Source organism: Penicillium cosmopolitanum (genome assembly GCF_028827165.1).
Source record: "Penicillium cosmopolitanum strain IBT 29677 chromosome Unknown utg000012l:1.0-3308103.0:1.0-3310761.0, whole genome shotgun sequence".
In the NCBI taxonomy this organism is placed as follows: domain Eukaryota; kingdom Fungi; phylum Ascomycota; class Eurotiomycetes; order Eurotiales; family Aspergillaceae; genus Penicillium; species Penicillium cosmopolitanum.
This window is the reverse complement of record NW_026622682.1, coordinates 3,169,619-3,184,928: the sequence shown is the minus strand read 5'-3', so window position 1 is coordinate 3,184,928 and position 15,310 is coordinate 3,169,619. Positions and strand designations below refer to the sequence as shown.

General features: G+C 49.1%; 5 protein-coding genes across 5 annotated transcripts; 4 read left to right on the top strand and 1 right to left on the bottom strand.

Moving 5' to 3' along the window:
* Positions 1 to 1,137: 1,137 nt before the first annotated feature.
* Positions 1,138 to 2,583, top strand: N7509_013957 (uncharacterized protein; the record flags this gene model as incomplete). Its single annotated transcript, XM_056638594.1, has 1 exon — positions 1,138 to 2,583. One exon carries the CDS (start codon positions 1,138 to 1,140, stop codon positions 2,581 to 2,583), a length of 1,446 nt encoding a protein of 481 aa, XP_056482101.1.
* Positions 2,584 to 5,348: 2,765 nt separating this feature from the next.
* N7509_013956 (putative serine peptidase, family S28) lies at positions 5,349 to 7,152 on the top strand (the record flags this gene model as incomplete). The annotated part of the gene is made up of 3 exons (XM_056638593.1): positions 5,349 to 5,573; positions 5,625 to 5,839; positions 5,871 to 7,152. The coding sequence occupies 3 exons, from the start codon at positions 5,349 to 5,351 to the stop codon at positions 7,150 to 7,152; spliced, it is 1,722 nt and encodes a 573-aa protein (XP_056482100.1).
* A 910-nt stretch (positions 7,153 to 8,062) lies between these two features.
* On the bottom strand, positions 8,063 to 10,132 carry atg15 (triglyceride lipase ATG15; the record flags this gene model as incomplete). The annotated part of the gene is made up of 2 exons (XM_056638592.1): positions 8,063 to 9,696; positions 10,051 to 10,132. The coding sequence occupies 2 exons, from the start codon at positions 10,130 to 10,132 to the stop codon at positions 8,063 to 8,065; spliced, it is 1,716 nt and encodes a 571-aa protein (XP_056482099.1).
* Positions 10,133 to 10,342: 210 nt separating this feature from the next.
* On the top strand, positions 10,343 to 11,815 carry N7509_013954 (splicing factor ESS-2 family protein; the record flags this gene model as incomplete). Its single annotated transcript, XM_056638591.1, has 1 exon — positions 10,343 to 11,815. The coding sequence occupies one exon, from the start codon at positions 10,343 to 10,345 to the stop codon at positions 11,813 to 11,815; it is 1,473 nt and encodes a 490-aa protein (XP_056482098.1).
* Positions 11,816 to 12,543: 728 nt separating this feature from the next.
* Positions 12,544 to 15,286, top strand: N7509_013953 (putative protein kinase Scy1; the record flags this gene model as incomplete). The annotated part of the gene is made up of 2 exons (XM_056638590.1): positions 12,544 to 13,987; positions 14,037 to 15,286. 2 exons carry the CDS (start codon positions 12,544 to 12,546, stop codon positions 15,284 to 15,286), a joined length of 2,694 nt encoding a protein of 897 aa, XP_056482097.1.
* Between the last annotated feature and the right edge of the window lie 24 nt (positions 15,287 to 15,310).

Genomic DNA, 15,310 nt, shown 5'->3' with positions numbered 1-15,310 from the left:
GCTAAAGACTCGTGCAACCTTTCCTCTTGCCACTTTCTTCGCAGGTAAGTTGGATTTAGATAACAAGAAACGGCAGCATGACTCTTGATAGGTGCCACTTAAGGCCCAACCAAATCATCGGATCTTGGATCTACCACATGGCGATTGATAGGGGTCATTAGAATGTATCAATCCTAATGCTCTATGTAAGGTTTTCGGCAAATAATTTGAGTTTAGCGCAGGGCAAAAATGTGGATACTGACAGGGTTCAATTGTCTTTGGCCTAAAGGTCAAACCACTACACACCAGTAAGAAATAGATAGCAATAATTTTCCTATTCAAGATATAATTGAAAGAAAGGAAGAAAGGAAGAAAGCAGAGAGGCAGATAGTGACTAAAATTACTACTGAAAGGACACATTTCATACCGAACCATTTAGCTCGCAAAAAGGTGCAACTGCCTCCTTAATTAAGATCATCATACTCCGTACCTGCGCCACAATGCCCCCCACTGACCCAAGGTTGGTCAGTGGGCCCGGCTAACGACTTTTTATCTGATCCGAAAAACGCCAAGGACGCCTCAGTGGGCAGATTTCCGATAAATCCATGATGGACTGAAGCACAGCAGCATTCTGTTGGATAAAACCTTGTAGTGTGTTCGATTTTTCTCACTTACTACGCTTAATGTCCTTTCTTAGAGCCTAGAATCAAATACGCAACCATGATAACAGACTCGGAAAGTGCATCCTGCAATGGAGAATAATCCACTTTATTCTTTCCACACTTTAAAGTCTCAACTTCCCGCTATGCAGGCCACCGTCCACCCGCCTGATCGACGATGAATCCATCACAGGTGACACGTATCAGTATGCTCCAGCCCAAGGGGAAATTTGTTCAAGAGTGGAGTGTCTCATCACTCGGGATTTATGTGAAACAGGAGCGAGTTTGAGCTTATATAAGTTGCCTTCGCTCACCGTTTCCTTTCGCAGCTCCGTCACTCGCATTCCAACACGGCTGCTTTTCGATCGTTACTATAGCGATAATACCTCTTTCGAGACGATCTCATTTATCATTCGAGCATTCTTTTCCCCGTGAGTCTTTCGTTTAATTTCTCCCATGCCGGGTAGTTTCCTAACATTGGAGACTTTATAGCTTCGAAATGCTTAGCCCTAGGCTGGATTTTTTGCTGCTGGTGCTACTGCACGCAGTCTCCGGCTCGGCCTACCGCTGGTATAACTGGCAGTTTGAGGTCACTTGCGAGTCTGACGCATACATTGCTCCTCATAATGAGTTTGCTGCCGCCAAGTTCCTCAAGGAGCAGTACCATGAGGGCTCCCACATCAAAGTTGTTGGAAATGGTCATGGATTCGGCAACCTCACGACCTGTGTTGACAATACTCTTACTGAGAAGCCCACCTATATTGTCTCCCTCGCCAATTTGAAAAAGCTCAGTATCGACAAGAAGAGTCTGAGTGTCACCTTCGGTGCCGGTTGGGATGTTGATGACCTTGTCCAAGAGCTAAAGGCCAACGACTTATCTTTTAGCAATCTCGGTGTTGAGCGTGTTCAGAACTTTGTGGGTGCTGCCTCCACCGGTACTCATGGTTCTGGCTCCAGCCTCGGTAATATCGCCACCCAGATTACTGGGCTGCGTGTGTTGGACTCGCAGGGAAATCTCCGTGTCATCAACGAGAGGCATAATGCGGAAGAGCTCAAGGCTTTCCGTATCAGCCTGGGTGCCCTCGGTTTAATCACAGAGATGACTATAAAGGTCCAGCCTACCCAACTCCTGAAGAAGACGACTAAGGTGTTGAATGCCACTTCCGATTTCTCGAAGATGTACAAGGAGCTTGCCCAAATGTACAAGGAGCATGACCGTATGACTGTTTGGGGTCCTCACTTCGACTGGGATGAAAGCACTCACAGCTGGGACCTCGAGCCTACTTACTTCCTGTCTTACTGGGAGCCGACAAACTATACTGGCGTTCGCAACTGCACTCTCAATTACTGCGCCAACGGCTGCGGTGACTGCAAGAAGGAGTATATCTGCTACGACGAAGTCACTGACGCTGCTTCCTGCTCACCTCAGGGTGTCTGTACCCGAGGCTTTTACGCAGAGATCGAGCACTTCCTTCCCATTGAGTCTTACGCGGAAGCTGCCACCAACTACACCAATTTCCAACAGGCCCAAACGCCTCATATGAAGGCTCCCTATAATAAACAAATGGTCATCCAGCACCGTACCCTCAAGGGAGATGACACATATTTGTCTCCCGTCAACACCTATAACCTTGGGCCCGAGTCTAGTGGTGTTTTTGCGATCATCGAGATTGACTGGATTCAAGAGTATAACAACTTCACCACTCTCTGGCAGAACCAGGAGTTAGCCTATAAATTCCTCCCTCAATTCGGTGAAACCTACAATGTTCGGTCCCATTGGAACAAGATGAGTCCTCCCAATGCTACCTATACTCTGGAAAAATTCCCGAAGCTGCCGGAATTCTTGGCTATTCAGCAGCGCCAGGATCCTAAGTGCCAGTTTGTCAACGAGTTCCTCGTTCAGCAGCTTGGCATTACCCGCTGCGCGGACTATATCTCTCTCTAGGATGACATGAGTGGTCTCAAGCATCCTTTCAGGGATCTTGTTTTCTCAAGGCTGAAACAGCTGACCATATGTCAAAGAGCTGGCAAACACCACCCCAATTTCTGCCCCAGCGTTATTGAATGAGCTCTGCGTTGAGATCGGCGCCACCCTTTAGTGCTTTCCTAGCTAGTTCTGAGACACCTTTATAACAAATCTATCCATCAAAAAAAGTTTCTCCTTTCAATCTATCGTTCAGAATAATGAACATAGAATCTTAACCTAGGTTTCTTGAAAAGCGTCCAGGCGCTATTTAGGTAAAGCATCTAGGCATATGTAGAATTTTACTTGTTCCTGTGGTCATCAGTTGGGTCGATGTCAGCTTCCTTTCTCTCTATCAATCTAGATACTGCATCCTATCTATCTCATAAACTTGAATCTCCTCTTCAGTAGTATTTCGCCCCCTGTCTCTACCACTGTCGTAATACCTATGAGCCAGCTAAACAGTCTTTGTACTAGTAGGCCGCCATTATAAGTACTGTTAAAACTTCCAAATTTATTCTATTCATATGTGTTTCTCTTGTTTATTATTCAATAACATTCTAATTAAGGCTTGAATTCAATTCCTTAGGTACTTATCAGAAGCACCTAGCTAGCCAGTAGTAGTTCATTTCAAGAATATCTTCAATTAAATTGTAGCAGCGGAAGAAGGAAAAGGCAAGACAACCTCTCGGGGGCCACTGCACCTTCCCCCGTATACTCCCTCATATGGAGTAACAGATCGTTTAATAAGACATTTTCGAAAGAGACAAGATGCTAAGACAAGTTTTATCCCTCTATAGCTGCCTAAGTAGCAATAGCAAAAGAAAAATATTCGCAAGTCTCACACAGCCAAGCTTCAGTCGCATTGAACAATTACCGCCCAATGAACTAAAAGTCACAGTAGCCAGATTCAAAATAATAAGGAAATTCTGTGCCAAAATTGTCCTTTTGGTCTGTGCAACCTCCAATTGCGCTAAAACCAACCACTGTTGGGATTTTGTTAGCAGAAGTACGAATTGATCATTAAATAATACGACTCACATCAAAATTAGTTGTCTTTTGGCCGTTCATCGTACTGCCAACTTTCAGCTCACAGATTGGCAAGTTAAAAACTTTGAGTACTCATTTGTATAGAATTAAGATCATCGTGACGCACTGCTTGGCAATTGTTAACAATTGGATGATACAAACTAGTCAAGCATGGCTATTCCCACCTGGAGCTGCTTCCCACAAGCACTGTACCTAGTGATCAGGGATGTACGGAGTACTCTATACTGAGTTTTCAATAAAGCTGATTAATCTAACTGATCTCTTACCTGATCATGATGGGTGGTAGATTTCTCCTTTCCCAACCTAAGAGGTACCTAAAACAATACTTCGAAGGAACTGGGCCCACTTATGATGCCGACCGTGAATTTTGGCTCCTCTGAGGAAGTGAAGGTGTTCGATAAATCAAGGGCCAGGTAAATCGGGTGTTACTAGTAGTTGTGCGAAATGAAAAGGCGGGGGTGCAGTGTAGATGCAACAAGGTGATCTGATGATCTAGGCCTTAGGGGAGTGAATGGAGGAAGCATGGGGGTATGAGAAGACATTTGAAGTGTCATAGCGGTAGAGGAGAAGAAGGAATGTGTCCCGGTGGGATATACTAGCTTATATGAGAGCTTGGAAGGATGAAAGTGCCATGCCAAACGTGGCAGAAGCTCCGGTGGCTCCGACGGAGTGATTAATTGACTGAGAGTGAATTCTAAGCGGCATGGCCTGCAAGGATCTGCAACTAGCTGCGGATCGAGTAAACTAAATGGCCAAGAATGTTGACACCGTTCGCGGCCCCAACATTCCGATCCTCCCAAGGGATACGGAGTAAACAGCCGAGAATCAGGAACAGGAGGTATTACTATTACTACTAATAGTAATGTTAAGAGACATAGTGTCTCGGCGTCAGTGAATTTGGCGGAGAACAATATCAAGATCTTAAGATTGTTGTTTGTTGTTTTAGTTGTTGTTCCCGCCGGAGCCCCGTTCGAACCCTAAACCAACAGTGCAACTCAACTCCATTCCCCTCTGATGATCACCGTCGGTCCCCATCCATCCGAAACATGGCAGTCGTGAGCTGGTTTCGGTCGGATGCAGGTTGGGGTTCGAGAACTTGGACTGAGATCCGTCTCAGATCCGTCTGCGTGGAATCTCAAGGCAGCCATCCCATCCAGTTCATCAAAGCTCGCCACGAACAGCTCGGCGGTGAGCTCAAGTTTTCAGTTCTAGTTTGCTGGGATTTCCACGATGTATTCAATGCACCCAGAAAATAATGAAACCCTCGAGAGTTCCGAGGTTCAAGTTTATGTACAAACTCCACACTGCTCCTGCCGGGATCCGCACGCGATGCATCGTCTCGATCGTCCCTGATCCCCACCCAATCGGAATTCCCCAGTTCCTTGACCCACCAGGATGGCTGCTGCAGCCTGCATCGACGCAAACATTGTCATCTTAGTATTGTTCTCGGATATGCCAATGCGAGCGTGGATAATACCAGCACCTGAGCCAGCCTGGAATTCTCTAGTGCTGCCCACTGGACTGATTTAAACCTACCTAGGTAAGTGTGTACTAGTATATATACTACCAATGCTGTCGATTGACATTTGACCTTCAACTTGTTCTTCAAATTCACAATTTGACAATCATCACGCATTGGGGGGTTCGAGTTCCAGCCTGAACTTGAAGGATCCAAGGTTGTGAAAATAAACAGCACGATGCATATCTCTATCTTCCGATCCCTGACAGCCCTGGTGGCCCTGACAATGCTGTCAGGGACGCCTATCTGCATGGGATTGTCGCAGGGACACCTGAAGCGCGACTTGAAGCTTGCTGCAGAGGCCGGAATCGATCCGGACGTGATGTTGCGCGGTCGAGGTAACAATATGCATGCCATGGTACATGCCACTGAAGCAGCAGATATCACCCCGCAATATGTTGAGGTAGGGAATTTTGAGCTTCTTTGATTCATGAACCTCTGCTGATCGGTGCAGTTGCCAATTGATCACAATGACCATTCCATCGGAACATACAAAAATCGTTACTGGGTATCCGACGAATATTATCGTGAAGGAGGACCGGTCTTCGTGTATGATGTCGGCGAGGCTTCGGCTGAAAGCCCAGCGAATACACAAATGGGCAATGAGACGTCATTTTTCGCCGAGATGCTAGAGAAGTTTGGCGGAATGGGTATTGTCTGGGAGCATCGGTATGCAACATCTCCATCCGAACATTGAGAGCCCGCGACTCACCGAGATCAGATATTATGGCGACTCTCTGCCCTTCCCAATTTCAACTGAAACTCCACCGGAGCATTTTAACTGGCTCACTACAACGCAAGCCCTGGCCGATATCCCATACTTTGCAAAGAACTTTACTCGCTCGGCGTATCCACACATTGACCTCGCACCCTCCGGAACACCATGGATCATGCTAGGAGGATCTTATTCCGGTATGCGGGCAGCTTTCACCCGTAACTCATACCCTGAGACAATATTCGCCTCGTTTGCTTCTTCCGCCCCCGTTGAGGCCCGTATCGATATGAGCATTTATTTCGATCAGGTCTACGACGGAATGGTTGCCAATGGATATAGCAACTGTACCAAAGACATCAAGGCTGCTCTTCAGTACATTGATGGTGAGCTCGCGAAAAATGCATCGGCAGCTGCTGGCATAAAAAAGGCGTTCTTTGGTCCAGGTGCGGAGAAAAACAGCAACGGAGACTTCACCGCCGCTCTCGCCGGAGTTTATGGATATTTTCAAGCATATGGTCTCGGTGGCGGGGATGGCAGCCTGGGAAATCTTTGCGAGCATATGGAAACCGACCCTGCAACTCTTACTGCTGCTGGTCCTCGTGGATTTGCGCCATACCGAGGTCGCAAATACGTTGCGGAGCGATTCTCTTCGTGGCCTATTTTCACGCGTCTGATCAATTACAACTACGACACAAACTGCGAGCAACTTGACGATACGCTACCATTATCATGTGTGCTTAATCCAAAGTCTGTCGACCCGGATACAATAAGTTGGACTTGGCAGTTTTGCACGGAATGGGGGTACTATCAGAGCAATAACTTTGGTCCTCACTCCCTTCTGTCCCGGTACCAAACTCTCGACTACATGCAGTATACCTGCAACCGACAGTTTCCCGAGGCGTTGAAAGCGGGCCTGATGCCGAAGAGTCCTCAGGTAGAAGCCACCAACAATGTAACTGGAGGGTGGAGCATTCGCCCATCCAATGTCTACTGGAGCGGTGGCCAATTCGACCCTTGGAGGACCCTTTCTCCCCTTGCCACTGAGGAGTCCGCCCCACATGTGACATTCACGACAAAAGTCCCAAAGTGCAATGTGAAAACGGGCACTGACACTATATTCGGATACATCATGCCGAATGCCGAGCATTGCTTCGACTTCCAGACGGACTTTGGCCCAGGAAAGGTATCCCGAGAATATTTCTACCAGGCTTTGACCGAATGGCTCCCCTGTTTCCACGGACAAAATCACAGCCAGGGCAACCATTAGTCTCCTGCTAGTGGGGACCCGAAGCCGAACCAGCAGGAGAACCAGCAGAAATGAGAGCGGATTTCATACAGGCTGGTCCTCGCTCACTGATGAATCTCCGTTCTCACTTCCGACGGCATCCATGGTGTCATTTTCAGAACCAAGGTTCTCTGTTCAAGTTCAAGTTCAAGTCAATATCTTTCAATTCTTAAAGTCTCACAATAGGACTTGTAGATGAAGACTAATGTAGCAGCCCTGAGTATAGAAGTAGACTGCCAAAATTACCATCCTGGAACGCTGAGATATTAAATTGTCTGGGGCAAATTCAGGAGGTGAGTTCGTTCTGGAGTACCAATATCTTTTCAGACTCACTGAACCAGAAGAAACAGTGTCCACAAGGACAAATGAAATTCCTCTTGTTTTGCGACGTGCTGGTAACCGGTGAGATCCATAGACATTCACCACAGATAAATTCCACGCTGCGCTGACTGATATCATCGAGCAGTTCTCATCTGGTCATTGGTAGGTTGGCTAGTTGGGAAGCAGCATATTGCTTGAACCTGGCAACCTCCTCCCTTGGGAAATACTGGAAAGGCCAGGGGCTTGAGGTCGGAAAGGAATGAAGTGGCCTGGGTCGGGTTACTTCGATGATGGGGGGGGCAATTTCTGCACCACGAAATACTGTATCAAAAATACTTCACTACAACCAGAAAGGTATCTGAGGCAGCTTATATTGGTAGTATTTATTAAATTGCGAATGGCCCAACGCCCGGTATCTATGGTATTTGCCACAACTATGCATGGCGCTTGGACTGTTGTTGCCGCTGCCAAAGAAAGCATTTCTATAGCAATTATGCGCTTGGTCAGGCTGCCAAATCAATAGAGTATAGATTCATCGAGTGTTGGCTTGGTCAAAACACCCAGGTATATATCAAGATGTGGTAGAAGTGGCGATTGTGGTTGTCGTGGGGTCATTACATCCAAACCAGCCTGGAGTGTGACAAGTCGTCGTTGTCACTGCGGTGGTGGTCGTAGCCGTTGTCGTTGTAGTCGTTGAGGTCCCCCCGGTCGCGGTAGTAGTAGAGCTATCGAGACAGCCCCACCACCCAGGAGTCTTGCAGGTAGATGTCCTCGTAACTGTAGGGGATGTGGTGGTTGTGGTCGTGAACGTCGTCGTGATCTCAGATCCATTGCTCTTGAAGAATTTCCACAGGATACAATCATAGCACTCTTCTTCAGCCTCGCACGAAGGAACATCATCATACACCTCGATGACGTCCCGAATAACGTTCTGGATTTTGTGGGTGCCAATTCCGACCCGCCAGCCCTTGTCGGCCACAGTGTCGTAAGTGCAGATCTTCCCGGTATGGCACGCTGATTCCATCGCATAGCCGCCCCAGGTGCAAATTGAGTTAATACCGTTGCAAGTGCCCATATATACTGGGTCCGCAGTATGTCCAAAATGGTAAGCGCCAGTATTTTGCCGTTCCTGATGTACTTGATAGCCAGGCGGGATTGGCAAACCAAGGCGGGAGGCTGGTAGCGCTTCCGGAACGGCCTCAAAGGTCACGACGGGGAGGCCAAATGTCAGACCGAGTAGACCTGATAAAGCACCGCCGAGCGAGTGGCCGGTGAGCCAGATATGTGCGTTGGGGTAGATCTCGGTCACGTTGGAATAGAGATCGATGGCGGCTTTGTAGTATCTGTTCTGATCATTTATCGCCTCGGAGATACATGTCACATTTGCAGAGTAGGTTGCGTTTTGGCAGTCACAGACTTGCCTCCACAGGTATGACCCTCCCTGGCCGCAGCAACAACTGAATAATAGATTGTCGTTGACTTTATCATTGGTTGTGGTCTCCGCGCCATCGAATAGAGCGGGGGATGTGCCCTTAAGGGAGATCACCACGGTGCTATTGGTCTTGTCGGAATAGATATGACCTCGGAGGCTATCTCCTTTCCAGCCAAAGCTAGATGAGTAGTTGAACTTGCCATGAATGGTCTTCCACTCCGAGGTACTACCGGGGATTTGGATGTAGTCGTTTGCGGTCATCTTGGCAAATGTCAAGACGGTCTCCTTGTCGGTGACATTCGGACCGGGGAGTGTATCCAGGACCCATGCCGCAACGGAGGCCTCGCTCGTCGATGAAAGGTGATCTTCGATAACGGAGATACGGCGATCGGCGAGTCGGTTTATGGTGATCGGGTTCGACGAGGCGAAAAGGGTTGGATGGACTGTTACGGGATCGGCCTCGGCCTGGGTCTCGGCTTCGGTGCCGTCTTCGGGCAAGATACTCAGGTGAGTATCCGGGGTAACATCTAGTCTGATATGTACGTCGTCTGGGTATCGATGTGTATCGCGGTGAAATATATGGCGAAGAGAGAACTCATGTGTTGCGGGGATAGAAGGTGAGTCTTCGGATGGTATGAGTGGCGGGAGAACGGGTGCCTGAAGCGAGGGGATGTTGTTATTGTTATAGTTATGGGATGCAGATACCGCGTGGGGTAAGAATATGGCGGAGAGGAAGAGATCTGTGAGGATAGGGGGGGCGGTCTCGCCTATTCCTAGATCGTTGTAACCTCATGGTGAAGGGGGAGGGATGTTGTTGATGTGGAGGTGGAGGTGGAGATGGAGAAGGAGTGGAGATGGCGATAACAGGCACTCCGTCGTCATGGGTCACGTGTTTGACTTGTTTGCACTGAGGTCATCTTTCGAGTTGTCTTTCCTACTATTACTAGTAGGTCTTAGACTTGTTTTATGTAGTGATTCCGGTCGCAGTAATACTATTCTATTACTACCAGCCTCATTCATCCAGTTTAGCTACTTGGTATATCTATTTGGTATATCTACTTCTCTTCTCTCTTCTCTCTTCTACTTCTCCGCTGTGGCAGAAGTGGCAGAATCAGGCGGAGAAACACTTTCTGCCGGGCGGAGTAACCACCACCACCATGCATCACCATCAAAGTCATCTTCCTCAACTTCCTTCAACTTCCCCTCCATTCTCTCCCAAACTGTCCACGACTCTACCGGATAAGACATCTCATTTTCCGTCTCCGCCAGTGACTTAATCCCCGTGGACAACCTCGAACCGCCTGGATTTGCATTATCCCCCGTTACATTGCACCAACCGACTTTGAAAGAGACCAGTCACCCGATAACTAACTGCACAACATGATTTCTTTATGATCCCCTCGCCACCACCAGAGAATCATGGCATCTCAACCGTCACACGCCCTGACAAAGCGGCCCGATGGCCAGCTCATGCCTCCGCCTCCACCTCCCAAGCAGATCAAACGTCCCGCAACCGCTCTCGATGAAGATGTCTACACCGATGCCCTATCGCATATCATTGCTCGGGACTTTTTCCCGGGTCTTCTCGAGACTCATGCCAAGCAGGAGTACCTTGACGCACTTGAATCCAAAGACAAAGACTGGGTGAAAAGTGCGAAACAGAAGCTCACGGATACCATGCGAACTCCTACGCCTGGTTCGAATGCGCGGCGTAGAACCGGCTCCGCATCGCTCCTCGCCACCCCCCAGCATATCCCGCCCGGCCATCTAGACGAAACGCCCCGCAGATGGGGAGGTGACACTCCTCTATCGGTCGCCTCGACTGTCACTACCGCCACCGAAACCCGCGACCGCAATGTTCCAGACGTATCCAATATGGGGCTCATGGCATTCCAAGCCAAGTATACCAGCGAAGATAACGAGTCGTTTAACAGGGTACTCGACAAGCAAAATGCGAAGCGACGAGAGAAATATGCCTGGGTGTGGAACAATAACAAAATTCCAACCGCCCGGCAAATTGCACACCACCAACGAGAGGTGAAGCGCATCACTGCACAGGGGGGTAATCCAAACACCGAGCTGGTTCAACAAGAAGATCACACTCAACCCGCCATCAAGACCGACCTTGATGCACGCCCTGCCAGGCCCGATGCCTGGGAGGCCCGACCAAAGAATCCCCTCATGTTTTTACCGTCATCTGTCGAAGATACGCACGAGACACGACAACAGAAAGCAGAGGCATCCTCTCGAGCGGGTCCCCAGCGCGTCTTATATCAAAATACACGACTCCTGGATACCGAGGCGGCGGCCGCAGCGGACGCTGCGAGCAAGGTCCCTCCATCTCCTTCCATCTCCGCGATCCGGGACGCCATTGCCGGCAAACCTCACCTCGACGCCTCGGAGGTCGGCTCCGCGGTGGCCGGCAGCGAAACACCTCGTGTAAACGGATATGCCTTTGTGGACGAAGATGAACCTGAGCCTGAACCGGTGGGGGATTCAACGGATGAGTCAATGACAACTGACTGGAGTCTCCTCGGGTCTGCCGATTCCACACCAAACCCATTCCAGATCAGCGAATCACGCAAACGTGAGGCCTTACACCACCGTCTGGTCGATCGCGTCGCCCGGAACAAACGCGCCGAAAAAGCCGCCCGTATCACCAAGACCCCGGTTCCGACCACCCCTCGTTTTGCCAGCAGTCCTCGGGTCGACTTCAACCTGCGTGGATCAGCGCCGACGGTCGGTTCGAATTCGGTGCCACGGAAAATGCTCACTCCGGCGGCCCAACAATTGCTGCATCAAGTTGGTGGCAATACCCCACGATCTTCCTCCAACTCCAAGCCGAGTTCCGGATTAGGCAACATGTGGACACCGACACCTCGAAGGAAGTGATTCTGGGCTCTGGTTTTAGATTTTCTTTTCTTGATGAATTATGATATACCATGGGATCCGATACAGGCGTTCTAGTTCAATGAAGTTCAACTTCAACTTGAAGATTTCAATTAATCACGATGCTACTAGTAATACCAGTAGTACCAGTAGTACCACAGTGGCGTTGCAAAAGTTTGAGACCCCATACTATTACCCACCATAACTACTACCTAACCTTGGAACTTACTAGGTACTATTAGTACCTACCTAGGTAGTCCTGGGGCTTACTACTACTCACTAGTACTACTATATATATTCAACTAGTTTCAACCAAGTCTGAGTAAACCACACTACTACCTCTTATTACTAGTGACCACTAAAACTTTAAACCTGCCATACTAGTATGCTGCTAGTACTTCATATATTCCATGCTAATTACTACTACTACTACTATATCCACTGGCACTCTGTAATTGTAACTGTAAATGCAACTTTTATACTTCGGATTGTTTTGGGGCAGAATCCTTCACCGCCCCCACGCATCGCGATATTCCACAGTTGCACATGTCCACTTCCACTTCCACTTCCACTTCCACTTCCATTCAACTTGAAGGCTCTGAGATCGGCTGTTCTTAATTGTTCCAAGGCTGCCGGTGGATCATGCCTTCTGTCAGCCTCATTATACCCTTTTAATCGATCCTTCCTACGCTCTCTATGATCTGCACTTACGCCGTGCGATCCGGCCCACCATGTTTTCCAACGCGCTAAAGTCATTCAGCTCCAATATCTCCGCCAACTATCAGATCTCCCCTCATGCCACGATCTATTCGGGCCCTTGGAAAATTCATGATGCCAAGAAGAAATCCACCGGGACTACCGCCTCCGTCTTTATTTTCGATCGCAAGACCCTCGAACCGCGATCCGGTGGCTTTGGCTCTCGTTCAGCCTCCGGTACAAAAAAGATCCAAGACGATGTGATTGAACGACTCAAGCGGGAAGCTGGAAATCTCGCCAAATTGAGGCACCCCTCAATCCTTCAGGTGCTGGAGCCGGTCGAGGAGACCCGCGGCGGCGGCCTCATGTTTGCGACAGAGCATCTGACCGCGTCATTGTCAGGGCTGCTCTTGGATAAGAACGAGCAGGAGGGCGCATCCGGTGGGGGCTTGCGGGCGGGCCGTTACATGGTGGAGAGTGCGGATGGCACTCGCAGACGCCGGGAATTTGAAATTGATGAGTTGGAAATCCAAAAGGGGTTGCTCCAGGTCGCCAAGGGTCTTGAGTTCCTCCACGAATCCGCTGGCCTGGTTCATGGTAATCTCAACCCGGATGCTATTTACATCAATGCCAAGTCAGACTGGAAGATCTCCGGCCTTGGATTTGCCGGGCCGCCAGATTCCTCCGAGACTCCCTCATCATTACCACCGCTCGCCGTCTCCGAGGTTCTGTATCAAGACCCAAGACTGCCAGCTTCCGTCCAACTTAATATGGACTTTACCTCCCCGGACTTTGCTTTGGATTCCAACGTTTCATCCGCCGCTGATTTGTTTTCTCTGGGCCTCATCATTATTGCTCTTTACAATTCGCCTCATGTCTCCCCTCTAGAGACCCATATGAATCTGTCGACATATAAAAAGCTCCTTAGCTCTCCTTCAACAACGCCATCTCAAAGCAACAATTTCCTTTGCACGAACCCGATTCCTAAGGATGTTCAATCTCAAGTCCTCCCCCGCCTCATTACTCGGAGACCGGCTCAGCGCATGAATGCCCGCGAGTTTCAACAATCCCAATATTTCGATAATGTTCTGGTATCAACCATCCGCTTTTTAGAGTCCTTACCCGCCAAGAATCCAAATGAGAAGTCTCAATTCCTAAGAGGGCTTCAACGGGTTTTGGCAGACTTCCCCATCTCAGTGTTGGAAAGAAAGCTCCTCGGGTCCCTGTTGGATGAAATGAAGGATCGTGAGCTACTTGCTCTGCTGCTACAGAATGTCTTTGGTATTCTCAAACGTATCCCCAATGGACGTCGCATTTTCCCCGAGAAGATTATCCCTCGCTTGAAAGAGGTCTTTGGAACCGGCCAAGGAAAAGCAACAGCCCCGGAACGCGACTCCAAGAAGGATGCAGGGCTCATGGTCGTGTTGGAGAACATGAATCTTGTCACAGAAAATTGCTCCGGCATGGAATTCAAGGATGGTCAGTTTTCTTATCATACTTGCCGTCGCCAAGCTGACCCCCGAATTAGATATTCTACCCTTAATACGGCTTGGTTTGGACTCGCCCACCCATTCCCTGGTGGACGCTTCTATCAAGTGCCTCCCTGTATATTTGTCCACACTCGATTTTAGCACCGTCAAAAATGAAGTTTTTCCGCCTATCGCGAGCACTTTCAGCAAAACAAGCAGTCTCGCTATCAAGGTTCGCAGCCTGGAGGCTTTCGCCGTCCTGTGTGGTGGATTGGCGGATGAAACGGATGGGCTCGATGATTTTTCTGGTGTCGTCCAGCCTACCAAAACCGCTAAATCATCTATCCTGGACAAGTATACCATCCAAGAAAAGCTTGTTCCTTCCCTCAAGGCCATCAAGACAAAAGAACCTTCCGTCATGATGGCGGCTCTTAAGGTGTTCCGTGAAGTTGGAAAGGTTGCCGACACGGAGTTTCTCGCTCTGGAAGTACTTCCCATTCTTTGGAGCTTCAGCCTTGGTCCCCTCCTGAATTTGAGCCAATTCAACGAGTTCATGACCTTGATCAAGTCTCTGTCGATCAAAATCGAGAAGGAACAAACCCGAAAGCTCCAAGAGCTTTCGTCGGGTGGAGACTCTGGGGGTTTCCAGAATGGTGCCAACGGTTTCTCGCAGTCTGCCACCGGCCTTACGTCTCCTGATGGGGACAGTGCCAAAGACAACTTCGAACGACTTGTCCTTGCTAACAAAAAACCATCGTCAAATGGCAAGGACGCTGACATTTGGGGGAGCATGGAGCCAGAGCCAGCCACTAAACGACCCAGCATGTCACCTGCATTCTCGTGGTCCACTGACAATCACTCTGGCCATGGGGCATCGAACCAGCTGGGCATCCGATCCATCACCCCTGACCAGAAGTTGAACACGATCCCTTCGCTCGAGCCTGGGCGGCAGACATCACCCCCAATGGCAAATTCGCCCTTTCCATCTATGCAATCCATGCAGCCATCTCAAACCTGGAACATCCAGAATCAGGCTATGAATAGACCTGGCTCTATGTCTTCGCTATCCGGCATGTCTACCGGAACACCAATGTCCCAGCCGGCCTTACAACAACAGCAAACCCCAAACTACTCATCATTCTCCATACCACCACCACCGGCAAACATGGGCACCACAAGCCCGAATAATTCGATCAGGACACCCTCGCTAAGTATGAATATGAACATGAAGGCAACTACCCAACCACCACCGCCGCCGCAACCGCAGCAACAGAGATCGGGACTTGATAAGTACGAGAGTCTATTATGATGCGAATTAATAGGTTTCTTTTTG